General features: G+C 47.2%; 1 protein-coding gene and 1 non-coding gene across 3 annotated transcripts; one reads left to right on the plus strand and one right to left on the minus strand.

The window, feature by feature from the left end:
* Positions 1-996: 996 nt before the first annotated feature.
* On the minus strand, positions 997-25,578 carry HMOX2 (heme oxygenase 2). 2 transcript variants are annotated; one of them, XM_074346383.1, is made up of 6 exons: positions 25,427-25,578; positions 5,091-5,217; positions 3,769-3,886; positions 2,892-3,383; positions 1,877-2,003; positions 997-1,780 (listed from the first exon to the last, which is right to left on the minus strand). In XM_074346383.1, the coding sequence occupies exons 2-6, from the start codon at positions 5,174-5,176 to the stop codon at positions 1,653-1,655; spliced, it is 951 nt and encodes a 316-aa protein (XP_074202484.1). In that variant the 5' UTR covers positions 5,177-5,217; positions 25,427-25,578; the 3' UTR covers positions 997-1,652. The 2 variants fall into 2 exon arrangements, with proteins under 2 accessions (XP_074202484.1, XP_074202485.1); XM_074346384.1 differs by lacking the exon at positions 25,427-25,578 and adding an exon at positions 23,930-23,953.
* Positions 23,051-23,124, plus strand: TRNAT-AGU (transfer RNA threonine (anticodon AGU)). Its single transcript has one exon. It is a non-coding gene; the product is annotated as a tRNA-Thr (tRNA).
* Positions 25,579-25,689: the final 111 nt, after the last annotated feature.

The raw sequence follows: 25,689 nt of genomic DNA on the forward strand, positions 1-25,689 counted from the left end.
TCCCTCTCCTGGTCTCACACTGCCACTGCATGGCCTCCTGTCACTGTGAATCGTGGCCAGTCTCAGTTTGTAGTTTCTCATTAAATTGGCCCTTTCACTCCCCAGCCCTGGGCCTCTGCTCTCTTGCCTGGCTTCCTTCTTTTGCGAGGGAAAGAGGGTGGGGCTGCAGGTAGTCTAACTGCAGAGGGTTGAGTCCTCAGGTTCTTATTGCTTATGCCACATCAACTACCCAGGGACAACACTGACCTTTCAGTCCCTAACTAAACCACACCAGAGTCCAGTGTGGATGAGCCCGGAGATTCCAGCTGTGAGAAGTTGGCTTCACTGTGCTATCAGATCACCTACTATATTGATACCGTGTCACCCATCTCCACACCATGCATCCACCCATGGGGTCTGCAAGCTGGAGACCCCTCCAGCTAGAGCTCAGGGCCACCCCACCGTGCAGGGAGGTACCCTCACTCCCTTAAGCAAGACAGAGCCATTGGGACTGAGGCTTCTGGTCTGAAGGCTACCGGGCATGGTCAGGCAGCCTAGGTCCCCAGGTTCTGGCTGGCTCAGCCTCTGCCCCTCACCTGACTTGTGAAGGCAGGTGGGCTCAGTCAGTTGTTGAAAAGTGTCCCCACCATTTAACCTTGTTTTTGAGTAAAACTTCCACAGATCCTCAATATGTAAAACAGGTAATAAATTCCTATTAAAATAAATATTTAAATCCACATTTCTATTTTAGACAATGAATTGTTACATAATACAAGCATATGCTTTTTTATCCTTATTTGTGGGAAAAAATTTCAAAAAGTGGAAAACTCCAAAGCACTCCAAGAATTAGAGAACCACAGGACCAGCTGGACTTCAAGGGTCTTCGTGAGATGGCCATGATGACTGCCCCAGACAGGAGGGCTGCTGAGTGACCAGTAGTACTGGGGACACATGTAGGGCTGCCTGGGGGGCCAGCAAGGATGACAGGAGGACGTCGCACCAGAAGGAGGAGGCGGCTGTCAGAGTCCACTTTATTGAGAAGGTAGCATTTACACAGGTCATGGCCAAAGACCCTACTCAGGGTTTTCTGCTTGAGAAGCACTGAGGACTGGCTGCCCAGGACGGAGTTCGCAGGACCTCTGAGGCAGGGTGTGAGTCTGGCTTCTGCCCCTTCTCACCCCTGGCCCTCTGCCCCCAGGAGAGGTCCTGCAGAGGAGCAACAGCATCTGGGGAGGCCCCCCTCCCTCCCACAGGGCTAGGGGAGCCTGGACTTGCTGGCTGCTCCGCTCCCAGCAGGGAAAAGTTCCCACCTAAATGCCGACACAACAAGGAATAATGGAGGGAATGAGCCTGGGGTCAGACGTATGGGGGCCCCGGCAGCCAAGCTGGTTCCAGAGGCCCAGGCCAGCCCGCTGAGCTGCGCAGGCTGCCCTGCTGCCCGCCATGGCCTGGGGACTGCAGCGGGGGTGGGCCTGCATCCAGCTCAGCATCTGGCCTACAGACGGGATGCTGACAGGCAAAGGCTTTAGCATCTGGCTTTTATTGGTGGTTTTCTCAAGGCCAGCATTTAAAAAAAAAAAAAAAGGTCACCTGAGGTGGTAGTTTGGTCGTGGGTGGAGGTGGGGGCGGGCCAGGGGTCAGGAGGAGGGCGCCAGCGTAGTGTGGTGGGTCCTTCACATGTAGTACCAGGCCAAGAGGCCGGCAGCCAGGGCCACGCTGGTGGCCAGAATGAACTGGAGGGTGGGCCTGCTCAGCACAGCCAGGGCTGTTCGGAAGGGGCAGCTGCTGCCCTCCAGGATACCTGCATGGCAGCACCAACAGAGGACATGGCATCAGTGGGGGACGCAGGAACACGGACATGCCTGCCCTAGCGGGGGAGCTCAGACACGAGACCTACCTTTGTCTTGTTTAGCAGCGTAGTAAGGGCATTTCCGCACATCTCCCTTCCCACCGTGCATGGGAAGCCCATCCTCCAGGGTGTCTTTGGCCAGCAAGGAGCCAGCCTGGTCCAGTTCATTGAATATCTGCAGGTGCAGAGGATCAACAGCCATCACTGTACTGTGTACACTCTGCTTTCAGAGAAGACTGTCTCCCACACACACAGGGAGCTGGAGCAGGTGAGGCTTGCTCAGGAGCACACAGCAGCAGCCCCAGTCAGCAGCCGGGCGGCCACGCTGACCTGGCAGCCCTCCCAAGCATGAGCACTGCGAGGTGTGGCAGCACCTGTGCTGCCCCGACTGACACACAGCCCACAGCTGAAACTACCAGGGGACAGACAGGAGGAGAAAGCAAAAGCACTGCCCATGTAAGCACCAGTACTTCCCTATTTCTAATGGGTGTTTTTAGCAAGAAATGATAGAAAAAGAGGAACATGGGAGAATGAGGCCCTGGCAGGGCTGACTCATCCTGAGTGGCCCTCAGAGGCCTACAGACATCAGGCTAGGGGGCTGCCAAGCCTACGGTCAGGTTGGCACTTCACTGCCTCCTGTGGCCACGCTCCTGGTGCTGAGGGCTGGACCTGGGCTCTCTCCCCAGGCTTGGGCCCATCTAACGGCCTCTAGTAAACTGAGTCATTCTTCTCACTCTCCCTGAACTGTTCAAGTAGGACTCTTCATAGCAACCCTTGCTAACAAGGGGGAAATCCATTCCTCAAGACCAGAATTCTGTGGTGAGAGAGAGCTCCATTCTCCCCAGCCTCTCTGTGCTGGGGCCGCGCCTTCCGAAAACATGCACACAGGCTCTCTATCAAACAAGGCGGCGCCATCGCTGGGTTTGTGCCCTCTGGCCTATGTGGTCCCTCACCCTTCTCTCGGGCAGGCTGCAGTTCACCTGTCTAGTGCACTGATGCCCCTTCAGGCAGCTCAGGGGGCCCCACAGTCAGAGGCCCCTTCCCACCCAGCCCCTGGTAGTACCTGCATGTTGTACTCGAAGGCCCTGTTGGCCTCCTCCACGATTCTCTCTTTGGTCCTCATGTCCAGGTCCAGGGCGTTCATCCTGGCCCGGTACAACTGCTTGAACTGCTGCGCATTGTCCACGTTCTCAAACAGGTAGAACTGGGTCCCCTCCCCCGTGCTGGGGAGCTTCAGGGCCCGCTGGGCCACCTTCTTCAGCACCTGGCCCCCCGACAGGTCCCCCATGTAGCGGGTGTAGGCGTGGGCCACCAGCAGCTCTGGCTCATTCTGCCCCACATAGTGGATCTGCTCCACATACTTTCGGGTGGCCTCGGAGCACTGCACTTGCTCCTCCCAGTCCCCACCGTAGAAATACTCCATGTCCTTGGTCAGTGCCGCCTTCCGGTGCAGCTCCATGGGGAAGTACAAGGGGGCGAAGGCTGGGTGGTCCTTGTTGCGGTCCATTTCCTCCTCAAGTGCCGAGTACGTGAAGTATAGCGCAGTAGTGGCCAGCTGCCGAGGGCGATGGGGACACCATGGGCAAGGGCAGGGCCTGGGCCTCAGCCAGCAACTCCTGAGCCCACCACCCACACATCTGAACAGCTGCAGACAAAGGCTTGTGTGGCACCCCCCTCCGTTCCCCTAAGGCCCACTTTTAGGAAGTGAATTACTTCACACGTGCAGGAAGCTTTTGTTTCTTAAAGGAATGGCATGGTGAATTCTTCGGAACGTGGCTCACTTCCTTTACATCACTTAAGACATGAAAACACAGCCTGTCGTTGAGAAAGCATGGAGCGTAGAGAAAGGCCCAGCTTTTCCCTCAGAGCAGCTCCAGGGGGACCTTCCTCATGGCACTAACACCCCCAGCCCAACCCAGTCCAGGACCGAGGGCACAAACCTTAAACAGCTCTTTCCTGATGTTGCCTTTCAAGAAGTCCTTGACAAACTGGGTGTTTTCTGCCCGGTCATGTGCTTCCTTGGTCCCTTCCTTCAGGAGCTCAGAGAGGTCCACCATCCTAGGGAAAGAGTGTGTGTGTGTGAATTAGCCTTTCCCAGCTCCAGGGGGACCACTTGCTGAGCTAGAGGCAAAGGCTGCTCAGAAACATGACTCCAGCCTCTTAACCAAGGAGCACAGGGCAGGCAGACAGGAGTCTGCTCTAAGGACTTGCGTGACACTCTGGATGACTGTGACCTACTCCTCAAGAATGTCATGTCTCTCTGAACCACTCAAATGAGTCATGTTTTGCTTCTGCGGCCACTAGTGCCCAAAGAAACACACACCTCTAATCCTACCATAATTTGCTGGCTTCAGGGAACAGCCAGCCTTCGGGAGCTTGTCTCCCGGAATCCACGCCACGGAGGAGGACCAACTGTATACCTCCTGGGGCGGCCCTGCTGCCATTCTCCTACCTTGAACACACAACCTCTTCAGGATTATGTGTGGCTGGGCCCAGGTGTAGGAGGGTAAGAATGAGATCAAGGCTCGGGATGGTGGAGCCAGTACCTAGCTCTGTGCTGCTTAACAAAGTGACGCAGGATGGAGTGGTGCTGACATACTCCAATACCAGACAAGGCAGAGAACACACTGTGCAGGGGCACCTGTGTGTCCACACCATCATCCACTTGAGCAAGAAAAACTTGGCTTCTCAAGGCCCAGCCTGGAGACTGGCTCATATCACCCAGTGCTGAGAATAGATTATTATTAGCAATTATTACAAGATACAAAAACAGAGCTTTGCCAATGACAGGGCTATAAGGAGAGGCTAAGAATGATGAAGAACATGCCTGGGTAACATGAGGCTTCAAGTGAACTGTCCCTCCACAGTAAGAAAAACCCTGAAGTTAGAGTTGCTCTCACATTTGAAGGGGTAGAAGACACTGCCTCTGACGACCCTTTTTCACCCAACGACAAAATGCTTAGGGTTTTAAGAAGAAAGAAGGACCAGAAATACCATCAGATGCTACCCTCAGCACTCCCAGCAGTACCTGTCCTGCCTCCTCGCATGAGATGATGGTGAGAAGGAATGGGGAAGAGTGTAGAGCGGCCCAGGCCGCCGTCCACTGTCTCTGCAGCCTCTGCGGTGCCAGCCTGGCACCCTGGCGGCCACAGCAGCACAAACTCTGACCACACTTGGTACCCCCAGCATATGAAGCCAAGTGTGCTGGGCGTGGCAGGCCCTGGGCCCACCTGACTCAATACGGCCAGCCCCCATGGCTCACCTGGTGTGGTTTTCTTTTCCTGAGGCCCCAGAGCTCTTTTTCTCCGACTCATCCAGCCCCTCTGAGGTCTCCAGTTCTGCTGACATCGTTGCCAAGTGTGGTTCTTGCTGCTCTCACTCCTCCGGTCCTGTAGAGACACGAAGAGCTGGTGATGCAGTACCCATGACAGTCACTTCCCCCAAACACCTGCTGGATCTGCTCTCCTCCAAGCCAGTGTAACTGAGGAGTCATCCACATGCCTCAGGAGTGTTTTCCTTAAAAATGAAGGTCTGCCATTACTGGTACCATATCTGCATATGGAAAAAATTTGAGTATGGACGGTGGATTAGGTAATAGCACTGTACTGACGCTGAACTTGCTGTTTTTTATAACTGCATTGGGATTATTTAAGAGAATGTCCTTGTTTTAGGAAATACGTACTGAGGTATTCAAAAGTAAAGGGACATACTACCTGCAACTTATTGTCACATGGTGCAGAGAGAGTCTGTGTACATGCACATATGTGGGGCGGGCGGGGGTGGCAAGAGGACATGAAAGCAAAGCAAATGAGACAAAATGCTGAAGGTGAAATATGGGTTTTAAAAGGTACACAAGTTCAACGTACTATTCTTAGAATTTTACTGTATGCTTGAAATTATATCAAAATAAAAAGTTACCTAAAACATAAGAAACAAAGAAAAAGAATCATTAAAAAAAATGCAGTAGTGCAGGGGCTCTCAGTTCAGCAGCAAGCGCCCCTGAGGCCAGCCCGTCCTACCTGTCAAAGGCAGATGGCCTTGCGCAGAGGGCAGCAGAGCTGGGCATGAATTGGGGGGTTAAGCCAGGCCATTCAGAGCAGCCCTGCTTTAAAGCAGAGCAGTTCGAAAGGCACCTGACAACCTGCATCAGCTACACTGAGTCACCAAGCCAGCAGACTGTCCCCACCCCACTCGACTCTGCTAGGCCGAAGGGAATAACACAAGTTAGCCAATCAGTGCCCGCTGCCGGCTGCCAGGGCTGAGCCTTCGTCAGCCAGGGAGATGTGGTCCCTGAACATGACAAGCTCACCCTCCACCCTAACAGTGCAAAGGGGCAGCCCATCTGGGGAACTTCTCAGGTGAACAGCAGCACAGCTGCACCAGCAACTAACAAAGTAACACAAAGCCAGAGCTACCAAGACGGGGGCCAAATCAACCCAAAGAAAGAGACTAACTTTCTACCTCAACCAGCATCTATCTACTGGGCATTAGTGAGCTCCACCTGGAAACAGGTGTCAACAGGGACAAAGAAGTATAAGAAATGGTCCTTGAAAGGTACAAGAAGACAATAAAAAACAATCTCTATCTCACCCCACAGATATAACCACTGTTAATCTGTTGCTATACATCCCTTCTGAGTCTTCTCTAGGCATGTAGTTACATCTTTGTTATCTTTTGGAATGATATAAAGCATGGTTTACTCAGCAGGATCTTTCTGAACCTTTTCTCACCTTTAGATTTAGCACTTATACAATGGGATTAATGATAGGAAGGATTAAGTGAGAACACAGAAGGCTTTTAGCACACTGCCTGTCATGAGGTAAGCACTTAGTAAATATTAGATATGATGGCTTGTACTTGCATTTTGATTGAGGCTTACTGAGGTTGTCCAAGAACACTTAGAAAACAGCAGAAAGGGAAATAAGTCAGACAAAGCATAGTATCACTCATATGTGGAATCTTAAAACACAAAAACAAAACAAGTTCAACTCACAGAAACAGAGAGTAGGATGGGGGCTGCCAGGGACTGGCAGTTGAGGGCAAAGGGAGAACGGCCGGTAAAAGGGTTCAAATTTTCAGTTATAATATGAAAAAGGTCTGAGAATCTAATGAACAGTATGCTGACTATAGGTGATAATACTGTACTGCATAACTGAAATTTGCTAATAGATCCTAAGGGTTCTCAGTAAGAAAAAGGTAAATATACGAGGTAATAGGTGTGTTAACTTGACCACGGAAATCCTTTCACAATATATGCATGTATCAAATCACTTTAAATATATTACAATTTTATTTGTCAATTATACCTCAGTAAAGCTGGGGGGGAAAAGAGAGAAAGAAAAGAAATAGCATAACATGGAAATGGGAACTTCTCTTGACTCCAGATCAGATATATTCTCCTCTATAATAATGCTGGTGAACGGTATGGTGCAGACCCTCAACAACAGACAAGAATTGAGGTAAGGGAGAGGAAGTGCCTCCAGATCAAGGAACAATATGAAAAAAGCTAGAAATGGGACAGTCCACAGAGATGGCGAAAGGCTACCTAGCTATGCGTCCTCTTTCTGAGGGGTCGAGGTAGACATTTTGCCAGCTCAGAATAAGCCCCACATTGGCCTTCCATCAGCTTGTCCATACTGATCTGATTTTACAGGCTTTTAAGAAGTAACATCTGAGCTCCACACCCTTAGGGACCCTGAGAGCCACGATTTGTCCCCAGCCACTCAGCACTCAGCCTGCAGAGAGGAAACGGTGCTGGGATGGGAGTTCTGGGCTTCCCACAGGAGGGAAGCCTGCAGTAAAAGGCCTCAGAGCCTCTAGAAAGGTATATGACTATGCTGAGGGACATGTCCCAGGCACCGGAGGACTGCAGCCCCCATGCTGCTTCAGGCAAAACTAAAAGTACATAAAGACAAGAACAGATGTCATTCAGTTGCCTAGGTTACCAAGAGCAATAATAGGTAAACTCCATGCAGCATAATGATCACACAGTGATTGTGTGCATGACTAAATGTGATCATTAACTGTTTCACTTGACGATAACTGCATGCTCTGGGAGAATGTAGTCATTTAAGCAACAAGGCTTCTGATTCTCTTAAAAATACAGACAAGGGAAGAGAAAGCCAGCTTCCACAGGTGTCTACCTTGGCACCTTTTTCTCAGCAATATTTAATTTGTATCAGGCTCCCTTTGGGTACACTCCCCCTCCACCCTCTTCAACTGGGTTCTGCCTGATGGCCCCCAATTCCCTCCTCCTAGGCCTGACTCTGGCCCCAGGGGCAGGGCCACAGCTATATGCTTCACTCCAGGGCCCAGAAAATAATAGGCTCTCGATGAACACTTATTGAACAACAAATCCAGAGGAAAGAAGGTGGGCCGGCAATGGTGTAATGCATTCTGCCAACAGTATCCACCTGTGGACAGCAAAGAACAATCTGCTGTCCACTACTTCAACAGGTTCTAAACTCAAAACACGGTTAAGGATTTTGCTTTGAAGGAAAAACAGATACCAGCTTATTCCACCCCAGCAGTAAGAATACTGAGTGCTTAACACGTGCTAAAAGCTCCATCTGCCAGGAAAGGAGAACACTCTCGGGAAGGCTCCGTTAGTACATTCAACCCACACAGGATGGGTATGAGGAAGAGGGGCCCATATCCATCCCTAAAGCCTGATCACTGTTCCTCAAGGGAGTGGCCGTACAGTGTGGCATTCAGGAGCCACCTTGCACATCAGAAACAGAATTCACTTCAGTCTCTGAAAAGCTACATGGCCAAACGAGGTCAGGGTGACCTCTACACCCAAATCCTATTTTCTTTGCAAGAACCATTGGAATCCCTAGAAAATCAGAAGCCAAATAATAAATGTAAAACCTTTTTAGACTTCAACCTCTTGTTATCAACAAGAAGCTGCCTCATCCCCCCAACAAAAACAAAAACAAGAAGATCCCAAAATATTCCACTCTGGGAATATCCCACACTTGAATAAGTATTAAAAGTAATCTGTACAAAATGAGAAGTAGCCGTACTGTGACATCTGAAACAAGGCACACAGCCTAACAGTACAGGGAAGGGCTGCTCAAACAACAGGAAACAATGGAATCCTGGCATCGCTGCGACAAGTTGATGGGCTGCACCCACACATGGAAAAGTCTAAACTTATTTCTTCAAAAAAGGACCCTAAACACTAACTCCGACTGTGTATAACTGAGCATACTGATGATGACAGGAAGGGAATCTGGAAAGCTCTAAACACTTATTTGTTGGACTTTTTAGGCAATTGGCTCCTTCTTGAAAGGGGGGGAGGGAAAGCCTGGGGAGAGGGGAGAGAGGAGAGAGGAACAGAAGGAGAGGAATTGGACCAAGCAAACCAGCTAAGACCCTGTGCTCTACCATCTAAACAACAGGAAGTTCCCTGGGTCCTTTGCTGTTACTAATCCCAGAAAGATCAATCTGCCCTCTCTCTCTTCTACTTCCAGAAACTGTGGCCTTCAGTTTATAAAATGTACTTCCACAACTTGATAATTCTATACTCTGAGCTGTTCACCTGATCACTACCGGTTTTTACTCCCACACCTGATCTGAGAGAAGTAGCAACAACAACCCTGTCACCAATATTCCCTCCTGCGGACCTGCCCAGCAGACCCAGAATACTTATTTCAAAGTCTCCACCCTGGTAAATGACAGATTCAAGGAACTAAGGCTTTTGAAAGAACAGACATGTTCAAAGGTGTTAAGTCTTCCTCCTCAGAGACCCACGTCAGCAAATCTCAGGTCAGTTAGCCTCGTGCACTGCCGCAGGACGGAAACATAATCTAAGGCTGTATCATCACTCATTCCCCACCTGGCGATCCCAAAAGGCACAATGGAGACTTCATCTATAACAACTCTTTTTTTCATTCTCCTTCTTTTTCTTTGCCCTGGAAAACCACAAACTGAGGGAAGGGGTGGCGGGGGGGTGGGGGTGGGGTGGGGGGTTGCTGAGCTTGGTCAGCACTAGAAGGGAAGGAAAGGCAGAACGACCAGCTCCCTGAAGTTAGAACAATTCTCCCACCTGACTGGAATTGACAGTGACCAGCAACCAGCTACCGCAGCTCAAGGGACGCCCACCTGGAGCTAGTGCTACCACCCATACAGAGAGGAAACAGCCAGAGGGAAGGTAACTGGCAGCTCAGACTCCTGCTCAGGATCCACTGCTGCTCCCTCCCTGCTGGGCATCAGGAGTCCCTGCCTGCTTCCTAAAAGGCTGTTAGAGGCTCAGAGTTGACTCCTGTCTGGAACTGGCGTCACATTAATAAGAGGTGACTATTCTTCATCTTCCCCCAACTGCCACCATCCCGTTTCCCCCGTTAAACCAGAAGCATCCCACAAGACAGATCAAGACTCCCTCAGACTCTTATTTTCCCAGAATCCACAATCCATGTTCCACATCACGTACAGCTCTGCACCCTGGGGAGTCTCCAACCTGAGTTGTAATTGTTGCAGATGCACAAATGGAATGACTACTGAGAAAGCTAGCTAAATAGGAAGGGGGGGAGGGGTGACAATAAAATATTGGTTAAATTCTAAAATACCAAGTCAAACAATAAAATTTTTAGTTGGGTGCTAGGTCTCTGAATTAAATGGTATGAAATTTAGTTTTTATCTTTCTTCAGATCTGATTCATTCCTCTTCCCTTCCTTCCCTCCGCCTCCACCCCTCTCTTGTGGTCTAGATTTTCTAACTAACGAGTTGTTTATAATTCCCATGCCTCTGAGCTGGCCAAGGCCATCCTCACCCCACAGGCCTCAGCTGGGTTGGCTCTTGCGTTTACTAGCTAGTACTGTGTTTTCTCTGCTGCTCCTCCGGAGTCCACTGCTCCCCTCCCAGGGCTCCAGCAGCCCAGGGTCTCCCCATAGTCCCTGCCTCTGGCTGCTCTCCCCGCAACAGAGCTGGGCACTGGGCCCCTGGCCCCTCTGACTGCTCCATGCAGGCCCAGTCCCTCATCCACTCCCCCCTTGCCTAGCGAGGCTGCTCCTCACCTGCAGGCCTGTGAGGCAGGCAGTCCATCGGGCTCTGGCTCCTTCTCTTAGCCAGTACTGTGGGTAATGAGGCTTCTTCTGTCTCAAGGCCTGCCTCTGGTCACTGGTGCCGCTTTCTTCCCTGCAGCCCATGGATATGTGTGTGCTTTCCACTCTTCCTGCTGAAACTTTCAGTTGTATACTTCTTTGTCTAGGATCCCCACCCTACTTACATTGTGACATTCAGGAGGGTCACAGTTCAAGATGCATCACCTCTCACAGAAACCATGTACAATATGTGCCCCATAAATGTTTTTGGATAATAAACACAGAATACAAGAGTCCAAGATACTCCTTTACTGGACTATAGGATTGTTCCTTCTCTATAGCCCCTAAAGGCGTTTCGCCTTTAAGTGAGAATATCTGTTTCTGTTTAACACCATACTCAGGCCAAGTCAATTCTTAATGGTGCCACACACTCCTAGCAGGCAGGCCTCAGCAGATAAAAACAAACAGGTTGTTTACCCAAAAGTTCTTTTCTGAGTATCTGTCTACATAAAAAGAGTAAACTAACATCTTACTTATAACCCTATATATGATCTGGGGAACAAACCATGGAAGGAACAAGAGCAGGAGGGAGGAAGCCGGGGACAGGAAGGTGCATCCCTTCAGAGCCTCCCAATCCCTCCCTGTGAAGTGTAATGACTACCTGCCCAGCTTTCAATACGATACGAGACTACTACTAGGATCAAAGATGATGACCATGAAATCACTTTATAACAAACAAGTTACACAAATGTTACAAAAGGAACTGAGAATGAACTCAGAACTATTTATTACTTGATCTACCCTAGGAGACACTCCTGCTGAGCTTTTTTCAGACCTTGTTAGGACACCAGAAAACTCTCAACATGGGGAAGAAGCCCTATTCCTGGACAGAGTGTGGAGATAAACCTATTCTCCTTAGCACTGCTTAAAATCCAGTGCTTATAGGGGTAAACCCTGCACCAAGGTCCAGTTTTGGCTTCCAGCGATTTGCAGAGGAGGTGCAACACATCTTCTGTATTAACCAGCCCCTTGACTGCCCCTGCCCTGCTCCCAGACCTCAGGGAGACTGGAATGTTGGGGGAGGGAGCTCAGTGGACCTGCCAGTTTATAGGAGCCACTTCCAGGCTCCCGTTTACTGTTGATTATTGGTATAGACCCAGCTCACCTTCAGGAACAGAAAGGCAGCTGGGCCCTGCACAAAAGGCATGGTCTTAGAACTAGAAGGATTTGGGCTTGAGACCTGGAGTTCCAATGCTGCGTAGCTTCACAGCCATAGGTAAGTCATAACCTTTTGAAGGCTGAGTTTCCTCATCCATAAAACTGGGTAACAAAACTCTCTTTGCTCTGTATTCTCAAGTGTGCTGTGAGGACTAATTGAGCTAATATGTGTACAAGTGCTTCGTGAAATATAACACTGCTCAAGTGCAGATGATCTCTTGAGAAAGTTGTTGGCAAAGTTGGGTGATTATGAAACACTGAGGAGGTATGTGAAATTCGGTAATTCTGAGTCGGTCATACCTAAGGACTTCTGACAGTCCTCATTCCCTGGCAATGCCAGGAAGTGGGAACTCCTGTTCTTCTGAGGTGAGACCTGTAACCACTTTAGCCAGAAAATCCACACTGCAGATGCTGCTCAATGCTGGCTGAGACAGATGTCGGAGTAGTGCACAGAGTTGAGTCAGCTCTGACCCTACAAGGCAGTTGATAAGATCCCCCCAACCCCAAACCACGAGGAAACCACATCATCCACGTCACTAGCTTCTGAGTTTGCAGAATAAGCAGCCTGAGGTCTCTGAAGTGTGGTGCTGCCACTCCTCAGCAAATCTTATACACGAGCTTCACCCGTTTCATTTTGATCACTGGGTGAATTCAATCCCACAGTTCACTGAACACATAACTACCTCTTGATAAAGAGCAAGTTCAGACAAGGAATCCTGGAAAAGTGAGGAGTCCAGGGACACAAAGCTCTTGTGTCAGATTTACCCAACACACACCTGCACATTTGGGCAACAAGAAACCAGAAAGCAACGAAGGGAGCTAGCCTCTTAGTAACCTCAAAAACAGACAAGACTCAGGAAGTCCAAGACTTCTCTGGCGGGCTTTTTTCACTAGGGAGGGTGTGTGCTCATCTCTAGCATGTTCAAATGCAACTGAGCAAGCATTCCAAGCTGCCACCAGGACAAAACCTGAAACAATGAAAAGGCAGAGAAGGGGCCAAAAGTCTACTATTGCTGGCGCCAAAGACGAGCCCTGGTAAAGAGCACTTCCTAGTAAGAATGAAATAAATATAAGACCCACCCTGTTCCCTGAGTGCCACCAGGTCTCAGGACTGAGAAGACAAAGACTCTTTAGTTCCAGGAGAAGCACCTGGGGGGTGGGCATAGAAGTCCTGACTGAATTCTAAAATGGTCAGGCCAGGATTTTCTAAGAACAAAGCCTAGGCACCAGACATCCGCAGAGCTGGTTGTAACACAGTGAATGCTGAAAAGACCATGTGTCACCCCTAAGTCTCAGCAAGCAAAAACATTCCAACTTTAGAACAATCTTGAAAGCATGTGTCCTGTGGACTAAGTGGTCAGTCACATTTCTGTTCACTCAGGTGCAACAAGTGTCACCTCTCATAAATGACGACTCCAAATAGCATTAGGGTGGAGGGAGAGAGTGGGTGATTAGGATGTTTCTGCTGAATTTCCATTCTGGAAAATCTAGAAGTGCTGTGGGCTCCTGGGTGCTTTCCTCTCTACAAACAGGCTCGATGGAACCTAAGTCGTATCCCTGCCAGGGCTTTTGGCCCCTCAAGTTCACACAGGAGAAGGTGGTGCAGAGAAGCACCAGACTCGCGTCTAACAGATGTGGACACATCTTGCTAAGTCACTTTTGAGCAGAGTCCCATAACTACAAAGGAACTAAGATCAAGAGAATTAAGTAATATGGCCAAGGTGATTCAGAGAGTTAATAGTCGAGTTAGGACCAAACCTGAGTCCTTCTGAATGCAAGGTCATTCCTGCTGTGTCCCCAGTTAATCCCCAGTGGTACATGAACGTGAGATTAGCATGGTGTCACGACAGACTACTAGCAAATGGAAACTCAGGTTATACCACATGCATTTATGCTCTCAGTAGAAGGGTTTTCTAAACCACTGAGTGCCATTTGGTTTTTTAGTATGAAAAGTGAGCTTAATCCTATGATTTCTGAGAAGTAAATGCTCAGGCTCCCATTTGAAGATTCAAGATTCAGAAGCTGCTGCTGCCTGCCCCCACAACACTCACCTTGGCTTGCTCAGGTTACATGGCAACCTGAGAAGACTGTTCCCTGCTGAGCCCTGCTTTTGTTGACTAGCAGGGCATGCCAAGGCTGGAGACGGTTGGTCCCAAAGGGGAGGATGGACCTCCCCCTCCCCAGCTCGGTATCTGGAGGGAAGCAGCCAGACCTGCCAGGTCTTGGTGTACAATGAAGCCAGAGGCTCTGGGGCATCCCTACACCAAGGGGTAGTCACAATAGGGTCTGCACATTTCTATAGCACCTATTACCATAGTAATTACAGAGAAATAGAACATCTGGTTTCAAGAATCTGAAAGCATGTCCTCCATGTACGGAGGGTTTAAAATCTGTTCAGTCCTGTCTTTCTATCGACTGAAAATATACTCTGCCTTGGAAAGAGTAGTGTGACAGACAGGAAGTATATCAACATAAACTTCTTACAAGATTAGCAATTCCATTGGCTAAGGCATTGGTCAATCTAACAAGATGGCTCCTGTATCTCACTGTGGACCTTAAGGCCTTTCCAGAGGCCTGCAGAGTTAAGAATTATTCCCAGGCTTTCTCACAACTGCTTAGAGTCTGGCAGCAGGGGGAGGGGTAGGGGTAGGTGGAAATGGGGCAAGGAAACAAGACCCCACTAAGAACAGGTAATTCCAAGAGGCTGGCCCCGTCCTCACAGGCTTGTGTCTATGGTGCAGGGGACCAGCAGCAGCAGCCACTGGACTTTCTTAGAGTAAGAGGCTCGGCTTTCCCAGCATTACCAGCAGGCCCTGCCTCCACTGAAGGAGTGGTCAAGGGCACAGAGCTGACAGCCTGCTGCCACCCTACTCTCTGGTACCCTACTCTCTAGTTCCCTGTATTAATGAATGAGGCAACAGCTCCCAGGAATGGGGGTTCTCAACTGTTTCCTCCCTCAGTATGTCTGGTCTGATGTGTACATGAATGACAATGTCCCTTAGGAGTAGCCAGGAGCTTAGCGGGTAGAGAAGATATATTGGATGTGAAATTATCAGTAGTCAGTTGAAACAGCAGCTCTCTCTTCACCTCTAAAAAGCCTCTCAGAATGAAAGCTGACTTACAGGGATAATCTTTAAGTCAATAAAACTTATTTTTTAAAGACAAAACATTCATACATTTCACTGTTAGGAACAAACTACTTGCAACACTCCTCAAAACCACACTTAAAAGGCAGAAAAATCAAGGCAGCACAGTGACTACTTAACAAATTGCCCTTAAACTCTCTTTCTAGATGCTCTAGCTCTTCAATGAAGCCTTCTAGGATCCAAGCTAAGAGATAACACATCACTTTGCCTGGTCTATTCATGAAATTTCCACAGACATGCACTTTACTTTCCTCACCAGTATGAAATTCCCAGAACACAGCCTCCCCATGCAATAGTCACTGGCAGTAACTTAGTGTCTGTATAAATCTGACTATTATTCAGATACAAATGTAAGTATCTGTATGTCAGTATACATTCTAAGACATGGAAGAGAGGAGGGTATAGCTCAAGCGGTAGAGTGCATGCTTAGCATGCACAAAGTCCTGGGTTCAATTCCCAGTGCCTCCATTTAAAAAATTAATAAGCAAGTAAAAAAACCTAATTACCTACCCCCTGCAAAAAAAAATAAAATAAAAAACATGGGAGACTGAATCTCTCCATCTCAAAGTTTCTGGGAGATGGGCTCAACAAGTCTAACAGCAGCCACAGGCAAGGAAGTCCTACTGGCACAGCACAATGTTAATGTGCTGACAGGACACCAAAGAAGTTGGGGCAATGACGGAACTGTGTGATGATCTCTAGAGCCAACCCATGGTAGACTCCCAACAAACCCTACTTGAACTAATAAGCCCAGTCAAGAGAGAATCCACACACAGGCTGAGAGGCAGCGCAGGGATGTGGTTAAGGCACAGGCTCTAGTTGGTCACGACAGAGGATAAACCCTGGTCCTGCTGCACACAAGCTGGGTGGCCTTGGACCAGCTATTTAGCTTCTCGGAGTCTCAGTTTCTTCATCTGTAAGGATAGTAATAACTACTCCACAAGGTAGGTACCAAAAAAATTTTTTTTTATTTACAGAGATACACATTCCATAGACAGAACGCAGTCCCCCTCAGAAGGGAGAGTAGCCCCAGGAGATACACATTCTACAGTAAAGTGAAAGTAGATTTATTCAGGGAGATACACACTCCATAGACAGAGTGCAGGCCATCTCAGAAGGCAAGAGAGTCCAAGTATAAAAATTAAATGAGATAAATTTCTTATAAAATTGTGCCATGTTGTATGATGCTGATTAATGAACTGAAAAAAAAAGTCAGTTAAAGTTTAAAGTTAACAAATGTTCCTATATACTTTTAGTCAAGAAATGGAAATACCCCTGTCTCTATGAAAGGCCCTACAGTAGCATCCAATCTATCCTGGGTTAAATGCTCACTATGAAGACACTTTGTTTTCATTTTAACACCAGATACCAAGAAAGGAACAGAAAAACCTTGGAATTTCTAAAAAAATAAATTTTGCAAAGGACCTAAAGGGAGACAATCACCAGAGTTCAAACTCTTTCAGGGAGGCTCTGAACATGAAGGCCCCTCCATGCTACAGAGGGTCAAGATGGGGGACAGGATGCGTTATTGCTTTGTTTCTTTAGAGCAGCTCATTGCTGTAAATAAAGGTCGAAGTAAGTGAAAAATTTACTTGATAACTCTGATTTGCATTTACATCCCATGATAATCAATCCCCAACCCAGTGACTCAGATGGGGGCCATTTTACACCCCAAGGGACATCAGGCCATACCTGGAGATATTTTTGGTTGTCACAAGTGGGATGTGGGGTGTGGGCTGTGCTACTGGAATCAAACAGACAGAGGCAGGGATACTGCTCAATATCCCACAATGCACAGAAAGTACAAGTGTGCGTGCACACACACACCCACCACCACCAATCCAGCCCCAAATGTAAACAAAACCGAGGTTGAGAAACCCTGCTTGAACCTCAGAAGCAGTGGTTCACACAAGGATGAGTCTAAGACTCTTCTCATCCCTTCATCTGTTTACAGGGAGACAAGATGAGGTTTGTTTTGGCAGTATGCGTCACACCATCCATCATACCTTCATCAAATACCCTTTACAGAGATTTCTGGAGAAAATGAATTTCCACCAGAAAACAGAAGAGGGTGCCAGTAGGCAGGATAACTTGGCACCATCCACAGATGTCAATGAAAAGGGTCACAGTACCTTCCTGGGAATAGGACTGATTTGTACTTAGATTCCTAGGATGCAAAATCTTTAAAGCAGGCTCAGTAAAACAAAGTCAGGCAGGGGCGAAGCCCTGACAGAAATGAGTTTACTGATTTATTTGTTGAATGGAACACAAAACTGGGAGAAAATCTCATTATTGCTTATCAGTCTGGTGTCCAACTGACAAGCAGGCTAAGAATGAGGAGAACTAAGTTCTACTACCAGGTCTGCACTAACTGTATTACAAGACTTCCCCGGAACTGCAACACCTTCATGTGTAAAATAAAAGGCACTTCTCAGTGAGCTGCGGGGAGGATGGTACTTAACTGGAGGCAGAGCAGGAAAGACTGGGCTTCCATCTACCCATTTCAGACAGAGCAATTCCCCTATTCCTTCCCATACGTTCTTCGAAAATAGAGTTGTGCTGCTTCTAAAAATAAGGTCTAGAAAACAATGAACTGGACGATCTTGGAGTCCTGGTATTACATTAAGAGCTACTTAGACAAGTCTTTCATTATTATAGCGCTTGTATCCTGTTACAGTATTTCTTGGTATACGTGTCTTTATTCCAGATTGCGGTTCATTTATCTTTGCCTCCTACTGCCCAACACAGAGTACCTACCTAATCAAGGTTTGCTGAGTGAATGAATGATTTCCAGAACTTAAGGTTGTCTCAAAATCAAGGTATTATCAAAGAGCAGGTGACAAAGAGAAAATTTAAAAGAGAATCCCAGAAATAAGAAAAATGGCTGGCTAATAAGTAAGCATTTTTGAGTAGCATTTTTACTGCAGAAATTTCTATTGGTGGGGGAGGCAGGAGTGACATGGGCCTCATGGGGAGACCAAGCACACGATGCTTTTTGCTCAAATAGCTCCCTGTTTCATATCTGATGGGGAAAGGCTGCACTGCATTGCCTTTACTGGCTTCCTTACATTCCACAGATACAGCTATTGAGAACACACCTTTTAGATTTTGTTTTAAAGACTTTGAAAGCCTGATTAAGAGCAGAATACTGTTTTACTCTTTAAAAAAAAATAGGCAAAATTTTAACAGTCCAGGTAACAAACCCTTGCCAGCACTCCTCCACCCCAGGCACCCACAAACCACCGACTCCTCCTGCTGTCTGCCTCTGTGAAAACTCTATATTCACTGAGCTGGCTTTAGAGAAGGGATTTTGTAGCAGTATTCTCTTCACGTTTGTTACTCTAGGGAAGACATCAACCTTCTTTTAACAAGCCCACACCCTGTCTTTAAACATATTTTGGAGGAAATACACTAAGGCATTAGGTTATCATTATTGCAAGGGGAAAAAGCAAAATGCTACAGTAATCGCACTTTACCAAAAGAGAAAATATAAAAACAAACAGCAGTTTGCTACTAAATAACTTCCTGTTTCAGAGGCAGCCCCTACAACTACAAGAATTAAAGCTATGTGAAGTGAGTGCCTGTAATTCCCAAGAGGTCTCCAGAACTAGTCAAACATCACTATCACCATCTATCATCATCATCAAAAATAAATTCAAATGGCCCAGAACACCTATTGCTGACTAAGGACCTGATTAGGCAATAATGAATAACTAGGAAAAAAGAAGGCAGACAAAACGGGGAGGGCAACTGTCCAAGAAAGGCAGAGAATCAAGTGCCCCAGGGCACTGAAAGGTATGCTCAACATTCTCCCAAACTAAACCCCTACACAGAAGGTCAACACGTGAAGCAAGTACAGTGGAGCATCCACAGTTAAAGCATCCACAGTGGGAGTGGAGGGAGGGGAGAGGGACACAGCGCTCTTAGAAACTCTGAGCTCAGCCTGGTTTGCTGGCAGAGGTCTAGGGGAGCTAGGGTGCTCACTTTGAAACAGTTTCCATTCCTGCTGTGCGTGCTAAGTGACGGCAGCTCTGGAACAGTCTTTCAGGCCTGTATGTTCAAAACAGCAGGGGGAGGCTGATCCCAGATCAGCCACTGTTCCCAGGCCTGAGCAGGGCTCCCCCTACTCTTTCATACCTTGTTTTGCACAGTCCCAGCAGTTTCTGAAAAATGTCCTGACCTTCCAAAAAGCATGTGATGTTTATGTCAATTTACACCATCCCCAACAATCCTACTTGGCTCTAAGTCTGTATCATGGGCAGGTGTATACTATAATCAGCTACATTTGACTGTAAGGTTTCTCTGAGAGCAGATCTGGAGCCTCACTCACACTAATCAGTATGGGCACTTTAGGGGCCCCACCCCCTGGGAACCAGATTAGACCACTGTCTATATGGGAACACGCTGTCCTTTGCAGGAGCATTCTGTTTCATGACAGCTAATGTTCAACAGAAGGTTGTTTGTTTACAAAGGAATCCTAGGGTTTCTGTCTCTAATCTTCCATCCAAATACCGCTGCATCTGAAGATACAAATTCAGACATGCACTTCTGAAGATGGGTGGCAAGGATATTTGTCAGAATAATCATTAGCCTTTTGGGGTTGCAAATCCTTCTGAGAATCAAATGAAGGCTTCGAACTCTCTCTCCAGGACAATCACATATTTTAAAAAAAAATGTTGCTCATGCCATTCCAGAGCAACCACAGGCCCCTAAAGTTCACCTGTGGACCCAGAATTCAGGTTAAGAATCCCTATTCTAGAAGAGTCATTTTATGACAGACATTCTTTTTGTCGGTAACGTTTTCGGTAAGAACCCTGAAGGCTCATTCATTAAAGAGGGGTTTCCCCTCCTCCCTTCTTTTCTCTTCCTACTGTCTTTCGCCTAACCCAGTGAGGTTCAGTTCAAGTTACTATCTTTTCCATTTCTCAGCTCTTCATTTCCCTGACCTCCTAGAATACTGATGTCAAGCGACAATCATAAACCTTACAAAGTGAATTTACTGTTATGCACCTCCCTAAGGTGGCTGCCAACTCCTGGTGACCAAGGACTGCTGGGCTTGCTGCTGTTTTTGCACACCTGCTCAGTGCCAGTACTCTGCACACCACACAGGCAGTACATGCTTGCCAAACAGGCAGATAGCACTGTTTCTTTGTCCTTCTACCTGCAGGCACTTGCACTTGACTGTGTTGACTTCTTTAAAATCTGGGCATATGCCCTGGAAAAGCCACATGTAAAGGCAAGAAAGCATAACCTACAGCAGCCAGTCGCACCACTTTGTTCCTTTTGGGTCCACCATTATGACTTTCAGCAAACACAAAAAGTGCTACAAAGCAAGACAAACATGACACTGAGCATACTTAGAAATTCTGCTGAGGTTGACAAAAACCCAAGTGTGTGGTAGAGGAAAGGAATGTTTTAAAAGTTATTTTCTAATTAGTGGGATACCTGCTACTACTAAGCAAAGAGAGGCCTGACTCTTCCCTTGTCTTCCTATAGAAAACCAAGGGAGTAAAGGTTTAATGTCCCCTCACTACACCTGCTTTTCTCATCTGCCTTCAAACACTATTACCTAGACCCCTCTCCCAAGCCACCGTCAGTTCTGCTCATCAATTCTTCCCCTTCATCTGCCTGCCCTTCTCTAAATTGCCCTGGAAGGAGTTCCAGGTGACAACAGTTACTCTGCAGTAGCTGGTAGCAGTCTTGCCAGAGAGAACAGCAGATCCAGTATCTAAGGAAGGGATGACTACACTTGGGCATGTGACATGCCATGTTATCATCAACAAATATTTACAACGCTCATGGGCTCCATGAATTACAAAGAGGCCTAAGATCTTGTTCTGGACTTCAAGTAGCTTGAGAGAGAGATGGAGAAGTAGAAAGATAAATAACATATCAGGTGTACTATAGTATAAATACTAATTGTGCAGTACAGACAACAGGCTAAAGACAGAGCCTTGTGTTCCAGATTTTCCAGGACAGTTTACTCAAATATCCTGTCTCACCAACTCGTTCAGTACACCTGTACGCTCAGACTATGGGTCCCAGTGTTTGGCATAATAAATATGATCACCACAGTGACTGATGAGGCAGGCAAGCCAGCTAGATTAGCTAAAAGCTTGATGGCAGATTGTTTTAATCTTGCTAGCACCTTCCCACAGCCCTCAGGTAATTGTGGGATTGAATATAATACTTGACAGGGAAACCTGAGTCTTCCAAGACAGAGGGTTCATCAGGAGAAAGGCAGGAAGCTGGGAGTATTCAGAAAAAGTCAGGCTGGCGGGATGCTGTCTCTTTATGCCATTCTCCCTCAAAGCCCTTTTAAAGTTACTGAGAACTATGACAATAATTAGGCCCATGATACTCCTGGGAAGGAAACAAATCTATTCATGTGACAAAAATTAATTTTTTCCTCTAAGTAGAGAGAAGAGAATATCCACTTGCTGGGCCTCCGACAGAAAGGCTGACAGCAGTCACTGCGTACAACAATCCCTCTTTCTGTCCTCCCTGCTGTCTCCCTCGTGTATCCTGTCACTTACTTCTCTGCGTTCTTGCCAGTCTACTCCCTCTTCTTCCCAGCCTGTATTTTAGACAAGTCGCCCCAAACAGGAATCACATGGGAAACTTTAAACACAGGTTCCCAGGCCAAATCCCAAGCCCAGTGAAATAGAAAGGTTTGGAAACCCCATCCTAGATCAAAAAGTAGCATTCAAGGCGCCAAAGACTTGAAAGATCATCAAGTATTCACCTCATTTTTCAGATACAGAAACTGCAGTTCAAAGGGTGTAAAATGTTTTTCTCATGGCCAAAAATATACCACTACAGCTTTTATTTTTTTAGAGAAAAACAGTTTATCTTTCACTCCAATATAAATTAAATGTAAATTAGATGCAAAACATTGTCTAGTGTTGTATAGTTGTTTGTGAGTGAAAATAATGGTTACAAATTGATTAATTAGCTCAATTTTGTACTTAACAATTCAATCATTTTGCAGTACAAAGCAGTGTATCTGCAGACTTTCACAGAGATACTTAAGTATACATTTGAAAAAGAACCCTCCTCAACATCACATCATTGAACAGCAAGAAGACGTGTATCCTGATGCAATTTCTATTCCATAAGCAGACTAAATAGCCTTTGGATTACTATTAAAATATCTGCTTAGAAGAAATACATCACTTTGAGAAATACATGTTTGCTAAAAGCCTTCTAAAATTACATCAAAGCAACATTAAAACCTGCTCACTGAGAAGAGCCTCATGAATTTAACCGCTGTTTCAAAATACCTAGTTAAGGGTTCAGGAATATTACCTTGTAAGGTCTGAATATAGATGTGGCTGATATGACGACCCAGAAGGAGTTCCTGGCTCCATTTCAGTCAGCCATGATGGCAATTTAGATGCAGTCCTCTGATGAACTGATTGTAAATTTAGTTCCTTCACAATAGCTATGCACCTCTAAATTATCTATAGTAAACTCCAAAAATCATTGTTATTCTTAAATGGAAAGACACTGGTCATATCAAAAGGATTTATGAATAAATGTAACTGCATATTCTGTAGATATATGTAATGTTGCTAGACCAGACCATCAGTTATGTATTTCACTACTGTATGTTCAGTTTATTATAAGTTTAAAAAGAATTTAAAGTCAGCTGTCTTCATTACCTGGCTTTAAAACGTGTAATACAATGGGAGACATCTTACAGTAAATAAATGAAGTCAATATGGAGAAGTAAACCATAGAGAGAATAATACTACAGAGCACCTGAGTGGTCACCAGAGTGAAATATTTTCCATATAAAAAAAATAAAAGAGGGAGGGTATAGCTCAAATGGTAGAGCGCATGCTTAGTATGCATGAGGTCCTGGGTTCAATCCCCAGTACCTCCTCTAAAAATAAATAAATAAACCTAATTACCCCCACCCCAAAAAAAACTTAAAAAAAAAATACAAAAACAGAACTTAAAAATAGAAGACCCCAGTATAAGCAGTTATATTACCTCTTTCAATTAAAGACTCGCTCCCCACCCCCATTTCTCTCTCATTGCTGGCAAGAATGAATCAGTAATGGCACTCTTCAGCAGGGCAAAAATATCCTGAGAGATTATTCACATTATAATGAAAGACAGAGCTTTCATCCTATGTCTCTACACAAATAAACCTATCAGATACAATGAATTAAGTTAAAAAGCAAATAACCTTCACTGTGTTCAACACAAAAGGAGATGTGACCCAGATCTCTTAATTCTCCCATTAACTACTATCAGAAAAAAGAGATTGTATTAATCATCTGTTAACTTCTTAGTTAACTACAGCCAATGATATACAAGGAAGTAATATACTGTTCAAATTTTTCATCTTTCTCTCCAAGGAGTTACAAGCTAAATTCTAAATTTTACACTGAAACATACAATTCCAATTTTCAAAAACAGCTTCCTCCTGGAGGAATGATATTTCAGTTTTTGGTACAAATCTGATAGAGTTTAACTGTCCTATGATGAGAGTCAGCTTTTAAAAAGAAACAAAAATCAAGGTAGCCCAAAGCCCTTAGCTGTCTGTCTAGTTTTGCTTTTCGACAGACTCAGTGAGGGGTGAGCCAAAGGCAATTAATGTTTTCTGTAACTCATCTTCTCCTTGGCATTGTCGTTTCTAGAGTAGCTCATACTGCTGACTCTGGTGACTCACACCATCTCACCTTATTGATGTAAAGGAAAAAAAGATATCAAGTCAGACAATGGAGAATCACAGGTTTTTTCCTCTTAACATCTCCAGTCAGGTGAGGTCACTCGATGCGTCTGTTTCCAAGGTCCCTCGAATTCCCATACCCTCACCAGTGTTTTGGCTTAAGTACTGTTATTTCAAAACTTTTTTCCAATTTCACCAAGTAAACTTGTAAATGCCCAATTGAACAGTGAGCTCCTCGTAAGCCTGTGATGTTGTCCCGTGATGTTTCTTGAAAAAAAAATAATGAATAAAGCACAGATTTACTCATTTATATTCCTTATGCCCCTCCTTGCAGAAGAAAAACTAAAAATGTTAATACAGCAGGTAAAATTTTAATCAAAACACTCTGGTTAATGCCGTAACAGAAATTCAAATACATACAACCAGTGAGTTCCTGTTTCCTTCTACTTGGGAGGACAGTTTAGGGGAAGGGGGAAGACAGGTTAAATAACAATCCATTTCTAATCTCTACAGCTCTGTTCAGGAAAGCTCATGGGATCTGGGGGCAGACGACCAGGGACAGGACCATCTGTGCCATCTTCTTGGTTGTGAGATGCAGTCCAAGTCTCTTAACCAGAATCTCACCATTAACCCCATTTTACAAGTGGGAAAACTATCAACTCACAGGGTATTGTTATGGGCTGGGAGTGAGAGGGCTTCCTGAACTATAGGACATTATACCATGTTTATCTCTTTTTCAATCACATTCCGCCTTGTGTGGTTCACAGAGCCATGAATACAACATAAGAAGGATGAACAGCCACAGGCCACATAAGTAATTTAAATAGCATGACACATACAGGTTTTGTGCAAAGGCGGTGCAAGGCGGTCCTGCAGCTTTTATGGGGCAATTAACACACCTAGGGCACTGCGCTTATGAGGTGACAGGTAAACTCCCTGCCAGACTAACCGGCTGTCCCTGACATTGGTCCCTCGCAATGTGGCGGCCGCGGGTCACTGGGGAAGTCACGACAGCGACTTAAAGGGCCCTTCGGATTGAGGTGAGTCAGGAGGAGGAAGGGCAGAGCCCGGCCCACGCCAGCCTCCCGGACACGGATCTCCGACGCCGGGCCAGGTCCGGGTCCTCTCCGGCCCACGGTGGACGGACGCGCCGGCTGGGCGGTCAGAGGTTGCAAGCCCCGCCAGGAACGCCAAGTCCGCTAGCGGCGACCCGGGGGTCACCTCCCCGGGGCACTCGTGACGCCGGGAGGGGGTGGGCCCGAAGGGGACCAACGCGAACGGGCGGCTCAGGCCGCCCCCTGGCCTCTGAAACACCGTCTGGGAAGCGGGGTCCCCCCGCCCCGCCCGCCCGGCTCCCCGCCACCCCGCGCCCGGGCCCACCGGGGTCCCTCAGGCTGGCGCCGGGGCGTAGCGGCCCGCGGCCAGACAAGCCCAGCTCCAGAGGACCCGGGCCGGTCAGGGTCGCCAAGGAGCCGTGAGGGAGGCCCGGCAGGGCGCGGGCACTCACCGGCCGCAGGGACGCTCCACCTCCCGTCAGCGCCGCGTCCGCGAGTCTGTCAGCGACTCCCTCAGCCGCCGCGGCACGCCGCAGTTGAGCAGGCGGCCCGACGTGCGCACGCAGCGGGGGCGGGGCCTGCGGAGGACACGCCCCTGCGGCGGGCACGAGGCAGCTCTGCGGGCCGCCAGGTCTGCTGCAGAAGTCTGAGTGCTGGCGAGTGAAAAAGCTGGTTTCCCTGAGACCCCGTGCTTAAGAGGACGCCTCGGGGCTAC

Source organism: Camelus bactrianus, chromosome 18 (assembly GCF_048773025.1).
Source record: "Camelus bactrianus isolate YW-2024 breed Bactrian camel chromosome 18, ASM4877302v1, whole genome shotgun sequence".
Classification (NCBI taxonomy): Eukaryota; Metazoa; Chordata; class Mammalia; order Artiodactyla; family Camelidae; genus Camelus; species Camelus bactrianus.

Coding starts and splice junctions, on each gene's coding strand:
- HMOX2 (XM_074346383.1), bottom strand. CDS start 5,176: ATGTCAGCAGAACTGGAGACCTCAGAGGGGCTGGATGAGTCGGAGAAA. Junction 3,384..3,768: donor TCAGGAAAGAGCTGTTTAAG/GTTTGTGCCCTC, acceptor CGCCCTCGGCAG/CTGGCCACTACTGCGCTATA. Junction 1,781..1,876: donor CGCTGCTAAACAAGACAAAG/GTAGGTCTCGTG, acceptor GCTGCCATGCAG/GTATCCTGGAGGGCAGCAGC.